General features: G+C 39.8%; 1 protein-coding gene across 10 annotated transcripts in view; it reads right to left on the minus strand.

Annotated features, from left to right (window-relative positions):
• Positions 1 to 23,252, minus strand: part of rhea (Talin_middle and talin-RS domain-containing protein rhea) — a 639,718-nt gene that overhangs the window by 87,172 nt on the left and 529,294 nt on the right. For all 10 annotated transcript variants that reach the window (XM_071689886.1, XM_071689881.1, XM_071689879.1 and 7 more), the window contains 4 exons: positions 22,957 to 23,099; positions 17,266 to 17,389; positions 9,067 to 9,261; positions 3,348 to 3,506 (listed from right to left, as the gene is read on the minus strand). In XM_071689886.1, the coding sequence (XP_071545987.1) occupies positions 3,348 to 3,506; positions 9,067 to 9,261; positions 17,266 to 17,389; positions 22,957 to 23,099 (621 nt within the window). The remainder of the gene's footprint in view (positions 1 to 3,347; positions 3,507 to 9,066; positions 9,262 to 17,265; positions 17,390 to 22,956; positions 23,100 to 23,252) is intronic.

Consider the following 23,252-nt stretch of genomic DNA (forward strand, 5'->3'; position numbering starts at 1 on the left):
AAAATATGTATGGATCATGGTGATGTGCCTGAGGGTTGGTGCAATACATGTATAGTGCCACAGTATAAAGGCAAGGGGGAAAAAGGTGAGATTTCAAACAACAGAGGTATAAGTTTGTTGAGTATACCTGGTAAGTTGTATGGGAGGATATTAATTGAGAAGGTGACGGTATGTACAGAGCAGCACACTGAGAAGGAGCATTGTGGTCTCAGAAGTGGTGGATGTGTTGGAATGAAATGTTTGAGGAAAATGTGTGGTGTGGGGGGTTTGATCAAGTAACAAAAGAGTAAAAGAGATGTGTGGTAATAAACAGAACTTGGCTGAGATAGCATGTAGGGTGTTTTGGTCAGGATGGTGTGTGAAATAAGATAGTCAGAGAGAGAGAGTGGTTTAGTGAAGAGAGAAGAGTAGTGAAAGCTTTGCAGAAGATGAAATCCAGCAAGGCAGCAGGAGTGGAAGGTATTGCAGTTGTAGTTATTCATTGTATGTATGGATCATGGAGCAGTGCCTGAGGATTGGCAGAATGCATGTGTAGTGCTATTGTATTAAGTCAAAGAGGATAAAGGTGGGTGTTCAAACTATAGAGATATAAGTTTGTTGAGTATACCTGGTAAATTGTAAGGGAGGGTAGGGTATTGATTGTGAGGGTGAACGCATATGCAGAGCCATTCTGTCAACCCTATCATATGCCTTCTCCAGATGCATAAATGCCACATACAAATTCAGTGTTTTTCTAAGTATTTCTCCCACACATTCTTCAAAGCAAACACCTGATCCACACATCCTTCACCACTTGGTGATCCCACACTGCTCCTCCCCACTCTGATGCTCTGCACAAGCCTTCACCCTTCTCAATCAATACCCTCCTTACAGTTAGGTATACTCAACAAACTTATACCCCTGTAGTTTGAACACTCACCTTTATCCCCTTTACCTTTATAGAAAGGCACTACACATGCCTTCCGCCAATCCTCAGGCACTACTCCATGATCCGTATATTCATTAAATATCCTTACCAACCAATCAACAACACAGTCATCCCCTCTCTTCAAAAATTCAACTGCATTACCATCCATTCCAATCACCTTGCCACATTTCATCTTATGCAAGGCCTTCACCACCTCTTCTCTCTTCCCCAAACCACTAAGTCAGTCTTTCTTCACTTACCCTCTTCACATGTCCAAACCATTTCATCTCACACGCTTCAGCTTGCTCATACATGCTTTTCTTATTTCCACATCTCTCTCTTACCATATCATTTCTTGTTAGATCAAACCTTCTCACACCACATACTGTCTTTAAACACTTCATTTCCAGTATAACTGTATTTTGTACTTTATGATCATGAGCCCAAGCCTGGTATCCACACAACACAGTTGGGAATACTGTACCATCAAATATACCTATCTTTTCCCTCCCAGACAGTGATTTCCCTCTCCACACACTCCTCAACCATGCCAGGAGCTTAGCCTTCACAACCAATCAATGGCTCACTTTAGCTCCCATGGTTCCAGCTGCTTATGTATGTAGGCATGAATGAATCATCCTTTCTTATTTGCAGTCTGGACACCAACATTAAAAGCATCAGTTTAACATAAAACAAACCCACTCATGTCTAGATGCAATATTCACAATGAACATTTAGTCTTCAATTGTCTTTTGCTCATTTCACAAATAAAATTTCATAACCTCGAACTTTTTGACCTGAGGTTCTGTGCAGTGGATGTGGCCAGCTTCCACAATGCTGCACAAGGCCCATAAAAGGAGCTTTTCGGGCAGAACAGTAATTCAAGAAAAGGTATTCATGAATAATTGACAATCACCTTGTTATAAACTTTCAACTCCAAATGCTCATCATTTTCCTACTCTTGCATGTAATGTAGACTGAAAGTTGCAGGAGCCCCTTAATGGGGTTTCTGAGGTTGTATGATAATATATTTTATATTCATTATACTTTGTCGCTGTCTCCCGCGTTAGCGAGGTAGCGCAAGGAAACAGATGAAAGAATGGCCCAACCCACCCACATATACATGTATATACATACACATCCACACACACATATATACATACCTGTACATCTCAAAATATACATATATATATACACACACAGACATATACATATATACACATGTACATAATTCATAGTCTGCCCTTATTCATTACCTGTCGCCACCCCACCACACATGAAATGACAACCCCCTCCCCCCTCATGTGTGCAAGGTAGCACTAGGAAAAGACAACACAGGCCACATTTGTTCACACTCAGTCTCTAGCTGTCATGTAATAATGCACCGAAACCACAGCTCCCTTTCCACATCCAGGCCCCACAAAACTTTCCATGGTTTACCCCAGATGCTTCACATGCCCTGGTTCAATCCATTGACAGCACATCGACCCTGGTATACCACATCATTCCAATTCACTCTCTTCCTTGCACGCCTTTCACCCTCCTGCATGTTCAGGCCCCGATCACTCAAAATCTTTCTCACTCCATCTTTCCGCCTCCAGTTTGGTCTCCCACTTCTCCTTGATCCCTCCACCTCTGACACATATATCCTCTTTGTCAATCTTTCCTCACTCATTCTCTCCATGTGACCAAACCTATTCAAAACACCCTCTTCTACTCTCTCAACCAAACTCTTTTTATTACCACACATCTCTCTTACCCTTACATAACTTACTCGATCAAACCACCTCACACCACATATTGCCCTCAAACATCTCATTTCCAGCACATCCACCCTCCTCTGCGCAACTTTATCTATAGCCCATGCCTCGCAACCATACAACATTGTTGGAATCACTATTCCTTCAAACATACCCACTTTTGCTTTCCAAGATAACGTTCTTGACTTCAACACATTTTTCAACACTCCTAGAACTTTCACCCCCTCCCCCACCCTATGATTCACTTCCGCTTCCATGGTTCCATCCACTGCCAAATCCACTCCCAGATATCTAACAACAATAATATCAACACAATAATATCTACATAAAAGATTAAATATTCAATAACATAAAAACAGAAAAATAGCATATTCTGATGGCCAAAATGGCCACTATTGTTTAAAATAAATTCTAAATCACTTCATTTAAACTACTTTTCTTTCCTTTGGAACCTGGGAAATACAGCATATGGTGTACAGAGTTTTGAGGTTTCTTTTGTTATCTATGTAATAATGACTCTTGACAGATAAATGTGATGATACTTATCACTTACTCATATACGTTAATACAAATAGCTTTCAGATGACAAAATGTTTATATAAACACCTATTCATTTCCTGTTTGCTATATGAGGAAACATGAAATAGGAATCTTTTGAAAAGACATGTCCATTTTCTCACCTGTGGCTCTGGGCTGTTGGCTCCCAGTGAAGAAGCTCCACTTTTTACTATATCTGACAGCTGAACAATAGTAGTGACTGCATTCTGAGCAGCAACTGCAAGCTGTTCTTGTGAAGATGCTGCACCTGCTACAAGTGTCTTGGTGTCTTCAACTAAAGCCTGCAAAATAATGAGATCAGTAAGTACATCACATATGAAATCATTCAACAAATATCAAATGACCACCTAATATTTTCAGTTTCTTAACAATAATGCGTACGTCACATCATGATATAAAGATAAAACAATGTACTGAAAGTGATTTATATCTACATAAATGGACAACATGGTATCAAAAGCAATGAGAAGCCACTGACAGTTAGAAATGTCAACATTTGTGAGCGAATGCAGTGTCTGTGTTCAAGAAATGAATTTTGACTTCATCCTCAACTAATGCAGCTTCACTACACTTTCAATATGCCTAAATTCAAATCATTCTCTACATAAGCATTTTCTATTCACCATTGACAAATGCATCTTCATTTCACTCTCCATACCATAGGCCTTTGACCTAACTCTTAAAGATTATATCAAAGCCATAGTTTCCAGTACTGATAGCTAAGAATACTTCCCATGTATTCTTTGCATCATAAAAGGCAACTAAAACAGGTGGGAGCGGGGGGGCTGGAAATTCTCCCCTTCAGTTTTTACTTTTCCAAAGGAAGGAATGGAGGAGGGGGCCAAGTGGGGATTTTCCCTCTAAGGCTCAGTCCTCTGTTCTTTACACTGCCTTGCTAATGCGGGAAATGATGAATATGTATGAAAAAATAATAAATTGTACCTAATGTTTCTATAATGCTCTATAATGCTTTTTTTTTCTAAAGTACAATAATAATAATAATAATAATAATAATAATAATAATAATAATATAATAATAATATAATAATAATAATAACAATTTTTTTTTTCTTGCTTTGTCGCTGTCTCCCGCGTTTGCGAGGTAGCGCAAGGAAACAGACGAAAGAAATGGCCCAACCCACCCCCATACACATGTATATACATACGTCCACACACGCAAATATACATACCTACACAGCCTTCCATGGTTTACCCCAGACGCTTCACATGCCCTGATTCAATCCACTGACAGCACATCAACCCCGGTATACCACATCGATCCAATTCCCTCTATTCCTTGCCCTCCTTTCACCCTCCTGCATGTTCAGGCCCCGATCACACAAAATCTTTTCCACTCCATCTTTCCACCTCCAATTTGGTCTCCCACTTCTCCTCGTTCCCTCCACCTCCGACACATATATCCTCTTGGTCAATCTTTCCTCACTCATTCTCTCCATGTGCCCAAACCATTTCAAAACACCCTCTTCTGCTCTCTCAACCACGCTCTTTTTATTTCCATACATCTCTCTTACCCTTACGTTACTTACTCGATCAAACCACCTCACACCACACATTGTCCTCAAACATCTCATTTCTAGCACATCCATCCTCCTGCGCACAACTCTATCCATAGCCCACGCCTCGCAACCATACAACATTGTTGGAACCACTATTCCTTCAAACATACCCATTTTTGCTTTCCGAGATAATGTTCTCGACTTCCACACATTCTTCAAGGCTCCCAGGATTTTCGCCCCCTCCCCCACCCTATGATCCACTTCCACTTCCATGGTTCCATCCGCTGCCAGATCCACTCCCAGATATCTAAAACACTTTACTTCCTCCAGTTTTTCTCCATTCAAACTTACCTCAATTGACTTGACCCTCGACCCTACTGTACCTAATAACCTTGCTCTTATTCACATTTACTCTTAACTTTCTTCTTTCACACACTTTACCAAACTCAGTCACCACCTTCTGCAGTTTCTCACATGAATCAACCACCAGCGCTGTATCATCAGCGAACAACAACTGACTCACTTCCCAAGCTCTCTCATCCCCAAGACTTCATACTTGCCCCTCTTTCCAAAACTCTTGCATTCACCTCCCTAACAACCCCATCCATAAACAAATTAAACAACCATGGAGACATCACACACCCCTGCCGCAAACCTACATTCACTGAGAACCAATCTTTTTCCTCTCTTCCTAATAACAATAATAATAATAATACTAAATTTATTATAATTGATTGCCGTTTCCCACATCAGGAAGGTAGCATCAGGAAACAAATGAAGAATGGCCCATCCACTCATATACACACACATATACATAAATGCCCGTACATGTACATATACATACGTACACATATCAACATTTATTCATCTATATTCATTATACTTGATCGATGTTTCCTGCATCAGCGAGGGAGCGCCAGGAAACAGACAAAGAATGGCTCATCCACCCACATACACATTTTTTTTTTTTTTTTTTTGCCGCTGTCTCCCGCGTTTGCCCATACACATGCATATACATAACATATACAAACATATAAATACACAAACACAGACATAGACATATATGCACATGTACATATTCATACTTGCTTGCCTTCATCCATTTCTGGCGCTAACCTGTCCCACAGGTAACAGCATAGCCACTCCCCTGCTTCAGTGAGGCAGTGTGAGGAAATCAGTCTCTAGCCACAACTCCCTATCCACATCTAGGCCCCAAAGACCTTTCCATGGTTTACCCCAGAGTTTCACATGCCCTGGTTCAGTCCACTGACAGCATGTTGACCCCAGTATACAACATCGTTCCAATTCACTCTATTCCTTGCATACCTCTTGCCCTCCTGCATATCCAGGCCCAGATCACTCAAAATCTTTTTCACTCCTTCCTTCCACCTCCAATTTGGTCTCCTGCTTCTCCTCTTCCCTCCATCTCTGACACATACATCCTCTTTGTCAACCTCTCCTCACTCATTCTCTCCTAGTGTCCAAACCATTTCAACCCACCCTATTCTGCTCTCTCAACTCTTTTTATTTCCACACATCTGTCTTACCATTTTATTACTTAATCAAACCACCTCACACCACACACTGTCCTCAAGCATTTCATTTCTAACACATCCACCCTCCTCCATACAACTCTATCTATAGCCAATGCCTCGCAACTATATAATATTGTTGGAAGTACTATTCCTTCAAGCATACTCATTTTTGATCTCCGATATAACGTTCTGTCCTTCCACACATTCTTCATTGCTTCCACAACCTTTGCCCCCTCCCCCACCCAGTGACTCACTTCTGCTTCCATGGTTCCATTCGCTGCCAAGTCCATTCCCAGATATCTTAAACACTTCACTTCCTCCAATTTTTCTCCATTCAAACTTATATCCCAATTAACTTGTCCCTCAACCCTACTGAACCTAATAACCTTGCTCTTATTCAAATTTTACTCTCAACCTTCTCCTTTCGCACACTTTTCCAAACTCAGTCACCAACTTCTGCAGTTTCTCACTTGAACCAGCCACCAGAGCAGTATCATTGGTGAATAACAACTGACCCACTTCCCAAGCCCTCTCATTCCCAACAGACTGTATACTTGTCCCTCTCTCCAAAACTCATGCATTTACCTCCCTAACCACCCCATTCATACACAACTTAAACAACCATGGGGACATCACACAACCCTGCTACAGACCGACATTCACTGGGAACCAATCACTCTCCTCTCTTCCTACTTGTACACATGCCTTACATCCTTGGTAAAAACTTTTCATTGCTTCTAGCAGCTTACCTCACACACTATATACTCTTAAAACCTTCCACAAAGCATCTCTATCAACCCTATCATATGCTTTCTTTAGATCCATAAAAACTACATACAAATCAATCTGTTTTTCTAAGTATTTCTCTCACACATTCTTCAAAGCAAACACTTGATTCACACATCCTCTACCTCTTCTGAAACCACACTGTTCTTCCACAATCTGATGCTCTGTACATGCTTTCTCCCTCTCAATCAATGCTCTCCCATATAATTTTCCAGGAATACTCAACAAACTTATGTTTTGCAGTTTGAACACTCACCTTTATCCCCTTTGCCTTTGTACATTGGCACTATGCACACATTCTGCCAATCCTCAGGCACCTCACCATGATCCATTAATAAACTGAATATCCTTAACAACCAATCAACAACACAGTCAACCCCTCTCTTAATAAATTCAATTGTAATACCATCCAAACCCGCCGTCTTGCCGGATTTCATCTTACGCATGAATGTGATATCCATGATTAGTGTGTTCTGTTGCCGGTTGTGTTTCAGCTACGGTAAAAAAAAAATAACATGACATGTTGAGCAGTAGCTCCACAACATATCATGTGATGCATGGAACAGCATTTCAATGATCGCTAAGGACACTGTTAATGTAGACAGCATACATAAATATAAGTAGCTGTATGAGAGTAGAGAATGTTCAAAACATGGGGACCCACAGGTGTGAAACTCCCTGCCCATGTAATACAAACAGGTAATTAAGTAATCACAACAAAAAAAGGAAGAAAAATTATGGGTTTTGAAGGATGAAAAACCATTTCTCTATAAAGAAATGTCCTGTGAGCACTGAAAAAGACATATCTTGGTACTATGAAGCACTGAGAATGTTCATTCAGCCTAAACTCATGCAATATGAAAAACTCCAAATAGAGTTTAGAGCAAAATGCTTGTACAAATGTGAGGAATTCTGGAAACCAATTCTCATAAAAGAAGAATCCCTACAACCAATGGGTAAGACTGCCACATAAAAGATTATGGTCATGACTGATGAAAGTGGAAGAAGGATTTCCAAAACTTATCTGCAGTGACTAAAGTTAGAGAAGAACAAAAGATACAAGCACTTCCATGGCAACAGATTCTCAAAGGAAGAAAAAGTATTGGGCCAATTTTTATTTAATTTAGCAGAATGGTGAAGAAAATGTAGAAGGTGAGATGTCAGCTTAACTTAAACCTTTGCATGTAGAAGGTATGAGAAATTATACAAATAGAAAAAAAAATTATCAAAATAAAACTATATGGTGAAGCAAAACACATGATGTAGGTACTAGAAGCATAAACTACCAGGGGTCCACATTACAAATCACCTTCAAGTTACATCCACCAAGTGAACAAGCTTGGGCATTTAACTCCACATCAATTTTCAAGACATATGTAATACCATTACACACTACAGTATGTATGCCCCTAAAGTTAAGTAAAAATGTGGTAAAACTGCACAAAAAATACGAAATAAATACAATCCATAATAAGTTATTTTCATGTATAAGTACATCACTAAAACAGCTAAAAATATATGTAATAAGAAAAAAAGAGATATTGATCTTTATAGATGCTGACTGTGTAGTAGAAGTCAGACAGTGCATCTAAATGCAACAAGAACCAAGAAATGTGTGCACTTCAAGCGGTTGATAGACGGTGGGTGCAGTGATATTACCCTTATGGTGGTTGTTAATTGCCCAAGAGCTGACTTGCTCCTATGAGCATTTTGCTGTGAATATCAATGAGTTATTCACAGAGAGTGAGTTTAAGCTGCTGCTTCCTCACCAAATATGAAGGTGAATGAGTCTAAGCTGGCATGTTACTAAGATAAGTTTCTTAATGTTCATGGGACAGACCACAAAGGAGAGACAACGATATCAAAAGATTGAGTAACACAAACCTAAAAGCACAAAAATGAGATAACACACTTAGAAAGAGAACGTAAACTTGGGATCCAAAACTGACCACTGTCAAACTACATACATAATATAAAAGAATAAAATTATATGTTATATTCACCTTGGCAGTTTTCAGAATATTTTCACGGTGATCGGAGAAGTTTTCTCCCTCTTTCTCAGCATTCAGCGTACCAGCAGTCGCAAACATAATAGTTGTATCCAGATCACCAATTATGCCAGAAACAGTGGATGCAGCATTGATGCATGCTTGAGTGCCTCTGGAACCAGCTTGGAGGGCAGCCAAAACATGAGAAGCCTGTAAAATTGAATGGATATGAGTTATGATCAAGAAGAATGAGTTTTTCTTCCTAATGAGAGGCAGTCACATCTGTAAACTTTAAGTATCTACACATGATGAAGTTAGTCAAAATTATGGAAAATCAATATGTGAAACTAAACATGAAAAAAACATGTCGTTAAATGTTGACAGGATAAAAGGGGGAAGTCATTCCATCAATGACTATTGCAATGGAATAGCTGGAGAAGAAGCTATGCATCTGGAACAAAAAGAAACAGGGAAACCTAAGGAAGAAACTCAAGAAAGCAAAGACTTATGGACAACCTGTCAAAAGTTTCACCACAATTCTTAAGAGAGAGGATCAAAAGAAAGTCACACATGAGAGATAACGAGTACATCCAGCACTGCAAAATCCATATTGGTGATCAGAAAGAAGAGAATGGGATTCTGTATGTTCTAGAGTTTTAGAGTTAGACTTTGGTGACAATTGATGGGAAAGCACTGGAGCAATAATTGGAAGGGTTAGAGCAGTCTTCTTCTATAGAATGGGCTGCACACCAAGGAATACATCCAAGAGAAAGGAAAAGTGTGGGTTTTTAGACAAAGGCAAAATAAGTCAGCAAGGATCAGAACTAGCTCAGAGGCACAAACCCTTGGGAATCAAGAAAGATATGCCATCTGGGCCATACATAGTGTTCATTGGAGCTAGGATAGTATTCGGAAAATATCATGCAAGGACTATACAGAAGATACCCAAAGTTCAGTGAGAGAAGATGGGATCAGAGGATTTTCATTATCATTCCATAACCACAAGACCCCCCCTCTCCTTCCTCTGGGGCTCCTGTAGCTTCAAGGATGCACTCAAGGATGCATACAGTCAATAGCAGGGAAAGGTTGGACTTCCCTGGAGTGAAAAATTCTTTGATGATTTTTCACTCACAATGTAATCACACGCAGGTGGAGTCCAGTCGTGGCAAGGCAGAGCATTAGTTGCAGAATCACCCTAAGTTAATATAAGATTACTAAAAAAGTTGCTTTATTACTTGGAGTGTTAGCTTTAAACTGATCATGTTAGAAGATAAGTTGGTACAGATGCTTCTGATTAAAGACCAGAAAAACTTGTCAGCAGATGAAGTCAAATTCCCTACACTAAAAATTTCTGCACTTTGATAAGAAGAGAACAATGCTTCATGGCAAGAAGCCAAATAGTTGAAGAGTCATACATAGTGGAGGAAATACTAAGCATAAAGGCAAAGTTACAGAGGGTAGAAAAATTTCCAGTTGGCATCAAAGTGAGAAGGCAAGATGTACAAGGTGAGCAACAGTTGTTTCAGTATTACATTAGGCATACACAACACCCTAGGAGCAGAATTATGGAAAGAGTTAAAGTAAGAGATCTGACAGCAATGAGGAAGCATGGTTTGGATAACTGTGTTTTCACATATTTCCACTTCATTCACCACCAACACTGCCTATGAAAGACCAAAGGTTAGAATGTGATGCAAACATACATGACATTTATCTATCTCCTCCCCTCCTACCTCAAAACAAGAATGGATTGCCATGAGACATACCAGCCACACTCCCTCCTCCAACTAATTCTATTGTGTATAGTGTAATATTTCAAAATATATTCACATTATTCACCATCAATGCTGTGCCTATGTATAGAAGTGGAGTGTGATACCTACTTCAAGATAAAGATACAAATATAATACCTGATCAATGGTGGTTATACTCATTTTTGAGCATCTTTTTACTTAGCATGCTAATCTATCAATTCTCTACAAAAAAATACCCATCTCAACAAGGAATTAATCATATGAATCATTTCTTAGGTTCACTCTCATGGTAATGAATCAGAAAGTGAATAATCAGATATTATATCTCCCTTGCCTCCACAACTTTTAAGTCTGAATGTAATAACTGTCAAATAGGAAAACAGAAAAGCATCCACTAATCCTATTCCATACATAGAGCATCCACAAATTTCAATTTGGAGAAAAATGCGGAATGAAAAAAATCCTGAAAGGGGCTCCAATGGTGCTGGGTCAAAATGTGAAAAAAGAATTGAATCTCTATCCTGTGGCCATGAATGTGAATATAAGTAACTGGTTTGTCAGAATTTTTTATTTTCCTGAAATATCAATAAGGAATAAATACTGTATATACTATGAAACAAAAAAAGAAAATCTCTTGTAAGAATATATCTCTATCTTAAAACAGGTTAAAGCAACTATGTTGTCTAACAAAACCTGAACAAATTTTGTCTTTCAATTCTCTTAAAAGACCAGATATATTCTCCCTAGCATTGGAACAACATGCTATAAGCAAATAGGATTTTCTCTCAGTTCTATGAAAAAGATGTCACTCTCTCTGAAACTGGACCCAAATTCCTTAAAAGATGACCTAAAAATAAATCTGGCCTGTCCACAGTATCATGCCTCTCTTATACTAAATGGGGTTGTCTCACATAATCCTCAGTGCTCAAACTGTGTTACTAAAGCAGTGCACTAAGACTGCAAAGGGTTTAACTCCAGCTCTGGCAAGTCAGCATCAGATTAAGCTAATTACTTGTGTGGTTTGGTATCTCCTAAAAGACTCTCTGCTGTACCACAAGTTCACAAATTCTATTGAAAATAAACATTTTCATTTTTTTCTGATCAAGAGTGGGCCCAAAGGCCAACAATTCTGTCATAAGCATCTGGAATTTCTCTCTATAGTTCGTCACCAGAGCCATGCCATCTGCAAACAGCATCTTTACCTTCCATGCCCCCAAACTTAGCGCATACTGCAAACCTACACCTTGCTCTATCATCCTCATAATCATCTTCCTCCTACACCCATCCATAATGAAACTAAACAGTCATGGTGATGTTATACATCCTTAATTCAGATCCACTTTCACCAGGAACCACACAGCCTCCTCCCTTCCTGCTAAAATACATGCCTTAGTCTCCCAGTGAAAACTCACTGCATTTAGCAATTTTCCATTTACACAGTACATCCATAGCACTTTTCACAAGACATCTCTGTCAAACCTATCATATGCATTCTCGGTTTTCATACAGGCCACAGGAAAATTACTCTCTCCGGTAATTTTTCAAACATGTTCCTCAGAGAAAACTCCTGGTATGGATACTCTAAACCTCACATGAAAACACATTGCTTCTCCCCAGTCTGCTGCTTCATACATGACATCATCTGAATCAACACCCTTCCAGTTCACTTCATTAGGTATAATGAATGGTCTAATATGCCCTAATATGAAGAGAAAAACTGGAGGAAGTGAAGTGTTTTAGATATCTGGGAGTGGATCTGGCAGCGGATGGAACCATGGAAGCGGAAGTGGATCATAGGGTGGGGGAGGGGGCGAAAATTCTGGGAGCCTTGAAGAATGTGTGGAAGTCGAGAACATTATCTTGGAAAGCAAAAATGGGTATGTTTGAAGGAATAGTGGTTCCAACAATGTTGTATGGTTGCGAGGCGTGGGCTATGGATAGAGTTGTGCACAGGAGGATGGATGTGCTGGAAATGAGATGTTTGAGGACAATGTGTGGTGTGAGGTGGTTTGATCGAGTAAGTAACGTAAGGGTAAGAGAGATGTGTGGAAATAAAAAGAGCGTGGTTGAGAGAGCAGAAGAGGGTGTTTTGAAATGGTTTGGGCACATGGAGAGAATGAGTGAGGAAAGATTGACCAAGAGGATATATGTGTCGGAGGTGGAGGGAACGAGGAGAAGAGGGAGACCAAATTGGAGGTGGAAAGATGGAGTGAAAAAGATTTTGTGTGATCGGGGCCTGAACATGCAGGAGGGTGAAAGGAGAGCAAGGAATAGAGTGAATTGGAGCGATGTGGTATACCGGGGTTGACGTGCTGTCAGTGGATTGAATCGGGGCATGTGAAGCGTCTGGGGTAAACCATGGAAAGCTGTGTAGGTATGTATATTTTGCGTGTGTGGACGTATGTATATACATGTGTATGGGGGTGGGTTGGGCCATTTCTTTCGTCTGTTTCCTTGCGCTACCTCGCAAACGCGGGAGACAGCGGCAAAAAAAAAAAAAAAAAAAAAAAAAATGAAGAGTCAAATTGTCTTCCTTAATTTCAAAATATGGCACTATCCATGCACTAGAGAAGAAAGAAACACATCTAGAAGAACAACTTGAGAGAATTATTGGTAAAATAGCTATCCCAAAAAAAATATTTCCATACAGTCTGAACACAAATAAAGCATTTGTCATTCTGTTCCATTCAGTATTAACGGTCATACATTACTTAAATTTTCATTCCAGTTACATAGCTTCGATTACAACTTGTTCAAATACTATGAAACATTTTTGGGGTGTTTATCATTTTATTTGTATCTCTAACACTTTGTTCCCCCTGGAAAATCCACGTGGGTGTTATTGACTCTGTAATTACAGATGTGTACTGTATGGGGAGGGACTTTTATGCTCTTGGGATCCATTTCTTGAACTATCTCTATTAGTTACAACATTTAACGTATAACATCTAAACTTCTGTTTGCACTTTGCTGGAAAAATAATCATCTAAACCAGGAGGCAAATGCACAGCCTAATGTCCTACCATAAGAGAACATTCTTTTATCTGCAAAACAGTTACACACATTTTTTTCAGATGTTTGCCATTTCCAGCTTTAGTGACAAGGGAAAGGTCTCATTCACTCACACCCATTCTCTAACTCTAATGCGTAATATACAGAAACCACAGCCTCCTTTCCAAAACCAGGAATCTTAGACTTTTCCATGGTTTCCCCTGAATACTTCACGTGCTTTGTTTCAGTCCACTAACAACACGTCGCCCCCTGTATACCACATCACTCCAATTCATTCTATTCCATGCATGTCTTTCATCCTCCTGCATGTTCAGGCCCTGCACACTTAAAATCTTTTTCACTTCATCCCTCCACCTCCAAACTGGTCACTCACTTCTTGTCTTCTTCACTGGTGACATGTACATTTTCTTTATCAATCTCTCTTCACTCATTCCCTCTATATGAATAAGCCATTTCAGCACACTCTCTTATAAAATTCAATTTCCCATCACTCAGCATTCCTAAGCTGGAGCAATTGTAAAGAAATCAGCTACTGCTTATCGTTCTGTAAATTTATGCAGCTATGCACTCCAAAGTCTAATAATGTCTCCTACTCCACAGGGATTATCTATGGTGTACGTATACAGTTTCTATCATGCACTGATCTCCCGTACTGTGCTATCGAAGACATGTCTACGGATAAACAGACAAACTGAGATATGCATGGATGATGAAATAATTTCCTAAATATACATTTGTGGTAGCAGGGCATAATTAAAGAGGTAAAAATAGTTGATAAATTAACTGTCTGGACAAGGAATCAGATACATCAAATCTTTAAGGAGCAGGGATGAGAAAGAGTTCTTAGATATCTATCAGACTTAGTACAGCTGATGAGTAAAGTAACTCAGGCTACCCTTAACTACCATATGAATATTTTCAAACACACTAAATACAATAAGCCAACAACAGCCAAGCACTAACTGACATGGTTTAAGTACACCAAGCATAAACCCCAAAGGTTAACCAAGATCATACAGAAGGCATTAAAAAAATCTTGGTAAATCATAATTCTGAGAATCACTTTGGTTCAGCTTCTTTTACAATTACAGTATATAAATGCATTGGGCAGAAACATTTGGTAGTAGTTGTATTAAGCATTAGGCGGGAGTATTTGGTAAAAGTAGTAGGTTGGAACATTATGCAGGAACATTACAAAGAAGTTGTCGGTTGGAATATTAGGTAGAAGTCTTTGGAAACACTGCTAAAGTTGCCCTCTACCAGCAGCCTATTAAGGGTGAGGCACTAAAGGCTAAGAAGCAGCAGTGGAGTTCTCCAGTTATGGAAACTTTTGCTGTTGCCACCCCCTTGAGGGAATTCCAGCAGGGAATGGATGTTAGAGATATTGATATATACATAGTATATAAATACCATCTAGATGTAAGTTTCTTGCATCTGGTAGGTAAACGAGGCTGGCAGAAAAAACTGGCCCACCCTACTTACAATGTGACACATCATATATAAAAAAAAAAAAATAAAATAAAAAAAGGTACATCCCTCCTTAGTACTTCATATGACATCTTCATATGCTTGGGAACTGATGCTGCAAGATGATGAAGGAATGTAGGTCAATGTTGTCCCAAATATCCTGGATGGTGGCCTGAAGCTTAGGAATGCTGGCTGTAACTTGCCCACACAACTGTGACTTTATAATCAGCCATAAGTTCTCAATAGGTTCAAGTCAGGTGAGTTATCCGGCCAGTCCTGATTGCATGTCACACCACAAAATGCAAACCAGTCACGTATTAATCTAGCAGCGTGGCATGGTACACCATCTTGCATAAAAATATCACAACAGTCTTCTCAAAACAGTCAAGTAATTCACCACACAACAGTTCTAGGTATTGATTCTGATTCATAGTCACATTTAAAGGTGAAAATGCCAACACCATTACAGCCAAAAGCACCCCAAACCATTAGTGAGTCTGGAAATTTTACAGTTGCTTGAATGTACTTAGGGTTGTATGGGTCACTACCTGGCCTCTGGTGCACTTTGCCTCTATGGCTGCCAGTAACATCAAATATAACCTAATCAGACCACAACACATTAATTCCACTTTTTGTCCTCCCACAGCAAATATTTCTCAGCATATGCAAGTTTATTCTTGCACCAGCGGTCTGTCAGAAGCAGTATCTTGCAAGGCATATGCTTCTTGAATTTCAAGTCATCATGATGCCAGCTACAAACAGTTTGCATAGACACATGGCCAAGTAGCCTAGGAGTGTCTTCCTTTAACTGCCATGCTGAAATACATGGATTCTTGTCTACTTGATGTTGGATATTCTTCAGAGTGCATTACGAAGTGTTACGAGGTCATCTCTTCTGGGTAGGAATGTCAATGCCACCACTATCAATGAAGCCCTTCATCCACCTCTGCACACTTTGTAGTGCCAGGCCTTGTAGTTTCAGCTATTTCTATGTTACACTTCCCTGCCTTGTACAAGGGTACAGTAGCAGCAATATTCTCTTTAGGCAAGTCCTTTGTGCCAGGAATTGCAGCATAAGCCCACCACAAAACACACATGGGTAGGGTAAAAAAGTGAATGTCGGGGACAACAGAAAAAACATCAACCCACCACAATAGCTTTAGGCAGAATAATCACGAACTGATACTACCCTAGGGTTTCCCCCCTCCCCACTAACGTCCATTAGCTGCCCCAGTTTATTTCATCATTTCTTAGTAATATCTTGGGGGTACGATCTAAATGGGCAAAAATCATGGCACAGGCACTACCATGCCAATTTCTTCTCCCAGACTGTGAGGTGAAGTTAAACTTCTGGAAATATGCAAGCTTCATGAGGTAGATGGGTACTATATAAAGCTCAGCTCAGTGATAGACATGACAATAAATCAATCTGATACAAAGGCCAAACAGGGAGATTTTACGGAAAAGTGATATGAATATTCGCAAAGTATCAAACAAAAAACCATAATGTGTCTACAAATACAGCTAAATGTAATAAAGTGCTGAAGTATCTACCAATGCTTACAGGTGATCTACAAAGCTGATATTTAAAGCTCTTGATTTGAAATGCTGGTATGAAACCTTTTTTGGGCTGGTACAATATCATTATCATTAAATAAACTGATGAGGCTCTTGATTTCTCAAATGCAAGTATGAGAATGGTCTTACAAGTTCATATGATGACAAACTGCAATTTCTTTTATCTCAAATTCAAGATGATACTTTGTAAGAGTCCAAAGTCTACAAACAAGATCACAAACAATAATGAAGTAATGGGAGTTATTCGTACTTGGTATACTATCAACTATTCCTTAAACTTGCATGGTAAATAACCCATAGTTTCTAAACAAACATAAGCACAGTGATTACTCTGACAAACTTATTATCCACATTGAAAAATTTGTGATACTTTTCACATCCATCTTTCAAGTAAAAAACAAACCTTCTCTTTAACTTGACGGGCAGATTCAGACAAGTCTCGCTGGCAAAACGTGTCACGTGGAGCAGCTTGGCAGGATCCTCCTGCCTTGACTAACTCAATACATGCTTGACCAAGTTCATGCACACTGGAAAGAAGAAAAAGCAGAGATTACATTTCTTCAAAGGAATATTTTTGGAAAAAATTAACTTATACTTTCCATCAATTGAGTAGAAACCTTCCAAATGAGGATATCAATTAAGTCAAGGTCCCAGGATGACAGCATCCATACCTCCATGTACATACACAAGCATGCACAGAAACGTAAAAAAAATCCCTCCCTGAACAGTAAAAATAGCTTATAATAATCACATGCATGTCCATATAAACATTCTAGCATGCAGGGAAACATGAGAGCAAAACTCTCATCCCATGACACAAAACCTTCAACTTCTTTAACTAACATGGCAATGTCATCAGTAAACAATTTGCTAACAGAAGCAAGGAAAGAGCAACCAGAGGTCATACCAAGAATATTAGTAAGAACCTTTTTACAAACGATATCTATCTATCTATATCTCTGATGCCTGTTCCCTCCAGAAACACCCATTAATGCAGTGGCCATGGCATAGGAATCTTCACTTATTACTGTCCGTATATGCATCCCTCACAGACTCCATTCCATGCATTCTTCCACCACTGCACTCCGTCCAGTATTCTTCCCTCTATTTCCCCATGTCACAGGTGGTCTTCCTCTCAAACCAACCTCTTTCATTGTACAATCATACATTTCCCTTGTAAACTCTGTCTTATTCGTTTTACATGCCCAAACCACCTCAAAGTTTTGCATTGCATCCACTCAACCATACAACAATTCATTCCCTTTGCATTCTCTGCTTTACCACATCTCTCATACACCTCCTCCCCTTCTTCATTCCATCTAGCCATCTAGAAAAGATTTAAAAAGAAGATACTGATGAATGCGATAATCTGTCATAAAACTGTGAATGCAGTATACAATCTTTCAAAAAGATGTATGGTAATAAAGAAAGTAAAAGAGTTGGGTTAGGTTAGGTTATATCATTTGATAATACTTGATTGCTGTTTCCTGCGACAACAAGGTAAAGCCAGGGATCAGATGAAGAATGGCCCATGCACACACACACACATATATATATATATATATGAAGTCTGTTGGGGATGAGAGAGCTTGGGAAGTGAGTCAGTTGTTGTTCGCTGATGATACAGCGCTGGTGGCTGATTCATGTGAGAAACTGCAGAAGCTGGTGACTGAGTTTGGTAAAGTGTGTGGAAGAAGAAAGTTAAGAGTAAATGTGAATAAGAGCAAGGTTATTAGGTACAGTAGGGTTGAGGGTCAAGTCAATTGGGAGGTGAGTTTGAATGGAGAAAAACTGGAGGAAGTGAAGTGTTTTAGATATCTGGGAGTGGATCTGGCAGTGGATGGAAACATGGAAGCGGAAGTGGATCATAGGGTGGGGGAGGGGGCAAAAATTCTGGGGGCCTTGAAGAATGTGTGGAAGTCGAGAACATTATCTCGGAAAGCAAAAATGGGTATGTTTGAAGGAATAGTGGTTCCAACAATGTTGTATGGTTGCGAGGCGTGGGCTATGGATAGAGTTGTGCGCAGGAGGATGGATGTGCTGGAAATGAGATGTTTGAGGACAATGTGTGGTGTGAGGTGGTTTGATCGAGTGAGTAACGTAAGGGTAAGAGAGATTTGTGGAAATAAAAAGAGCGTGGTTGAGAGAGCAGAAGAGGGTGTTTTGAAGTGGTTTGGGCACATGGAGAGAATGAGTGAGGAAAGATTGACCAAGAGGATATATGTGTCGGAGGTGGAGGGAACGAGGAGAAGAGGGAGACCAAATTGGAGGTGGAAAGATGGAGTGAAAAAGATTTTGTGTGATCGGGGCCTGAACATGCAGGAGGGTGAAAGGAGGGCAAGGAATAGAGTGAATTGGAGCGATGTGGTATACCGGGGTTGAAGTGCTGTCAGTGGATTGAATCAAGGCATGTGAAGCGTCTGGGGTAAACCATGGAAAGCTGTGTAGGTATGTATATTTGCGTGTGTGGACGTATGTATATACATGTGTATGGGGGGGGGTTGGGCCATTTCTTTCGTCTGTTTCCTTGCGCTACCTCGCAAAAGAAGGAACAGAGAAGGGGGCCAGGTGAGGATATTCCCTCAAAGGCCCAGTCCTCTGTTCTTAACGCTACCTCGCTATCGCGGGAAATGGCGAATAGTATGAAAAAAAAAAAAAAAAAATATATATATATATATATATATATATATATATATATATATTTTTTTTGCTTTGTCGCTGTCTCCCGCGTTTGCGAGGTAGCGCAAGGAAACAGAGGAGAGAAATGGCCCAACCCACCCCCATACACATGTATATACATACGTCCACACACGCAAATATACATACCTACACAGCTTTCCATGGTTTACCCCAGACACTTCACATGCCTTGATTCAATCCACTGACAGCACGTCAACCCCGGTATACCACATCGCTCCAATTCACTCTATTCCTTGCCCTCCTTTCACCCTCCTGCATGTTCAGGCCCCGATCACACAAAATCTTTTTCACTCCATCTTTCCACCTCCAATTTGGTCTCCCTCTTCTCCTCGTTCCCTCCACCTCCGACACACATATACTCTTGGTCAATCTTTCCTCACTCATTCTCTCCATGTGACCAAACCATTTCAAAACACCCTCTTCTGCTCTCTCAACCACGCTCTTTTTATTTCCACACATCTCTCTTACCCTTACGTTACTTACTCGATCAAACCACCTCACACCACACATTGTCCTCAAACATCTCATTTCTAGCACATCCATCCTCCTGCGCACAACTCTATCCATAGTCCACGCCTCGCAACCATACAACATTGTTGGAACCACTATTCCTTCAAACATACCCATTTTTGCTTTCCGAGATAATGTTCTCAACTTCCACACATTCTTCAAGGCTCCCAGAATTTTCGCCCCCTCCCCCACCCTATGTTCCACTTCCGCTTCCATGTTTCCATCCGCTGCCAGATCCACTCCCAGATATCTAAAACACTTCACTTCCTCCAGTTTTTCTCCATTCAAACTCACCTCCCAATTGACTTGACCCTCAACCCTACTGTACCTAATAACCTTGCTCTTATTCACATTTACTCTTAACTTTCTTCTTTCACACACTTTACCAAACTCAGTCACCAGCTTCTGCAGTTTCTCACATGAATCAGCCACCAGCGCTGTATCATCAACGAACAACAACTGACTCACTTCCCAAGCTCTCTCATCCCCAACAGACTTCATCCTTGCCCCTCTTTCCAAAACTCTTGCATTCACCTCCCTAACAACCCCATCCATAAACAAATTAAACAACCATGGAGACATCACACACCCCTGCCGCAAACCTACATTCACTGAGAACCAATCACTTTCCTCTCTTCCTACACGTACACATGCCTTACATCCTCGATAAAAACTTTTCACTGCTTCTAACAACTTGCCTCCCACAACATATATTCTTAATACCTTCCACAGAGCATCTCTATCAACTCTATCATATGCCTTCTCAAGATCCATAAATGCTACATACAAATCCATTTGCTTTTCTCTAAGTATTTCTCACATACATTCTTCAAAGCAAACACCTGATCCACACATCCTCTACCACTTCTGAAACCACACTGCTCTTCCCCAATCTGATGCTCTGTACATGCCTTCACCCTCTCAATTAATACCCTCCCATACAATTTGCCAGGAATACTCAACAAACTTATACCTCTGTAATTTGAGCACTCACTCTTATCCCCTTTGCCTTTGTACAATGGCACTATGCACGCATTCCGCCAATCCTCAGGCACCTCACCATGAGTCATACATACATTAAATAACCTTACCAACCAGTCAACAATACAGTCACCCCCTTTTTTAATAAATTCCACTGCAATACCATCCAAACCTGCTGCCTTGCCGGCTTTCATCTTCCGCAAAGCTTTTACTACCTCTTCTCTGTTTACCAAATCATTTTCCCTAACCCTTGCACTTTGCACACCACCTCGACCAAAACACCCTATATCTGCCACTCTATCATCAAACACATTCAACAAACCTTCAAAATACTCACTCCATCTCCTTCTCACATCACCACTACTTGTTATCACCTCCCCATTTGCGCCCTTCACTGAAGTTTCCATTTGCTCCCTTGTCTTACGCACTTTATTTACCTCCTTCCAGAACATCTTTTTATTCTCCCTAAAATTTAATGATACTCTCTCACCCCAACTCTCATTTGCCCTTTTTTTCACCTCTTGCACCTTTCTCTTGACCTCCTGTCTCTTTTTATATATATATATATATATATATATATATATATATATATATATATATATATATATATATATATATATATACAATTTCTTGTATTTCAATTCTTAAATAAGAAACAGAATAAGAAATTACGCGGGGAGTGCTCATTCCCCTCCTTTATTCTTTTCTTTTACTCAGTTTTTATGCAGCAATTATATGTTAGCTAATGTTCTGATTAGGAAGCCAGTTGCTGTACCTTAAGAGAATTCATAACATGAAAACTCTACCTCTAATCAATCACCTAGACTCATTCTGTAAGCACCTCATCTATCTTGGGCATGTAAGCTTTAGAGGCCTCGAAAGATGCTTTCATGAAAAAGTAAATGATAGTCATTTAGGTTTCACACACTTAATTCTGTAAACTGGAAAACACAATACTAATTTTCTCTCCAGCTGATACTCAAATTACTGATCTTGTACTCTACCAGGCAATCCAGTTTCCTTGTCTCTCTAAATTTTCTGCAGTTCACCTCATCTTAAAGCACTTAAAATTACACATGTCTTCACCCTGAACTATTTCTTGAAGCAGTCTAATTTCCAGTACACCTTCTACATGACCCACCTTTTTCTTCTTCATCTAAATAGTCTTGTTTTTTATCTCACCCAATTTCTCTCTTTTTTCTGGTTTCCTTGGGTAGCATCCCCTCCCTTTGAGTTTCTAAGTGATGTCAATACAAGAAAATACCAGTCCAAAAGCAATATATGTTTGAGAACTACCTTTGGCATACGAATACACACCATAAATGTAAGCCAAAACATATATGCCTGTTCAGTGTTCATTCCAGTTCAAGACTGCATGAATATTAAAACTAAAATAAAAAAAATCATACTGAAAATGATAGTAGTTGGTAGGCAGCCACCGATCTGGGGGTATATTAACAGTACTACCCGCCTGGTTACAAGCTGCACTACTCTGACCCAAGTAGCTGTCCTTTCTTTCTATAGAATGCTGGCATTCTGTCCAAAAACATACAATCTCTGTTTGTCACACATAACACTTAACAACACTTAACTCTCACGATGCATTCTTTGTAACTAGATTTTCCTGTGGTGACTAGCCCTGCCTTTTTGCCAATATGGCAAAAGCAATAAATTGTAGAAGTAGGTAGCAACAGTGAATAGGTACATTAAGTATAAGCAGTAGGTAAGAACATTAGGTGGGAGCGTTAGGTGTAAGTAGTAGGTTGGAGCATTAGGTAGACACGTTAGGTACAAACACCAGCTATGAGCCTCTGAAATGTTATGTTAAATGTTAAATGAAGTGACATTAGAGCATTGGTATTTTCTGTGGATGAGTATGGCTGATACTATCAGTAAATCTCACCTGGAGCGCAATCGACTTGCCACTTCAACGTTTGTAGTCTGACGGATAGCACCAGCTGAGTCAGAGGAGAGGGCACCATACTGATGAGAAACACTGGCCCCTAAATTACCAAGTTGAGAAGCATCTGTCGTAGCCTTGCCAACCTAAAACAATATTTCATTTACATTATGAAAGAACAGAGTTAATAAAGAATGACATTCAAATAAATTTTCACTAGCAATTTAGTTACAATTATTGAGAGAAAGCATTATCTGGTTTAGTTTTAATAACCAAGAAGGGAAACATAAAAGACTATG

This window comes from Panulirus ornatus, chromosome 47, assembly GCF_036320965.1.
Source record: "Panulirus ornatus isolate Po-2019 chromosome 47, ASM3632096v1, whole genome shotgun sequence".
Taxonomy (NCBI): domain Eukaryota; kingdom Metazoa; phylum Arthropoda; class Malacostraca; order Decapoda; family Palinuridae; genus Panulirus; species Panulirus ornatus.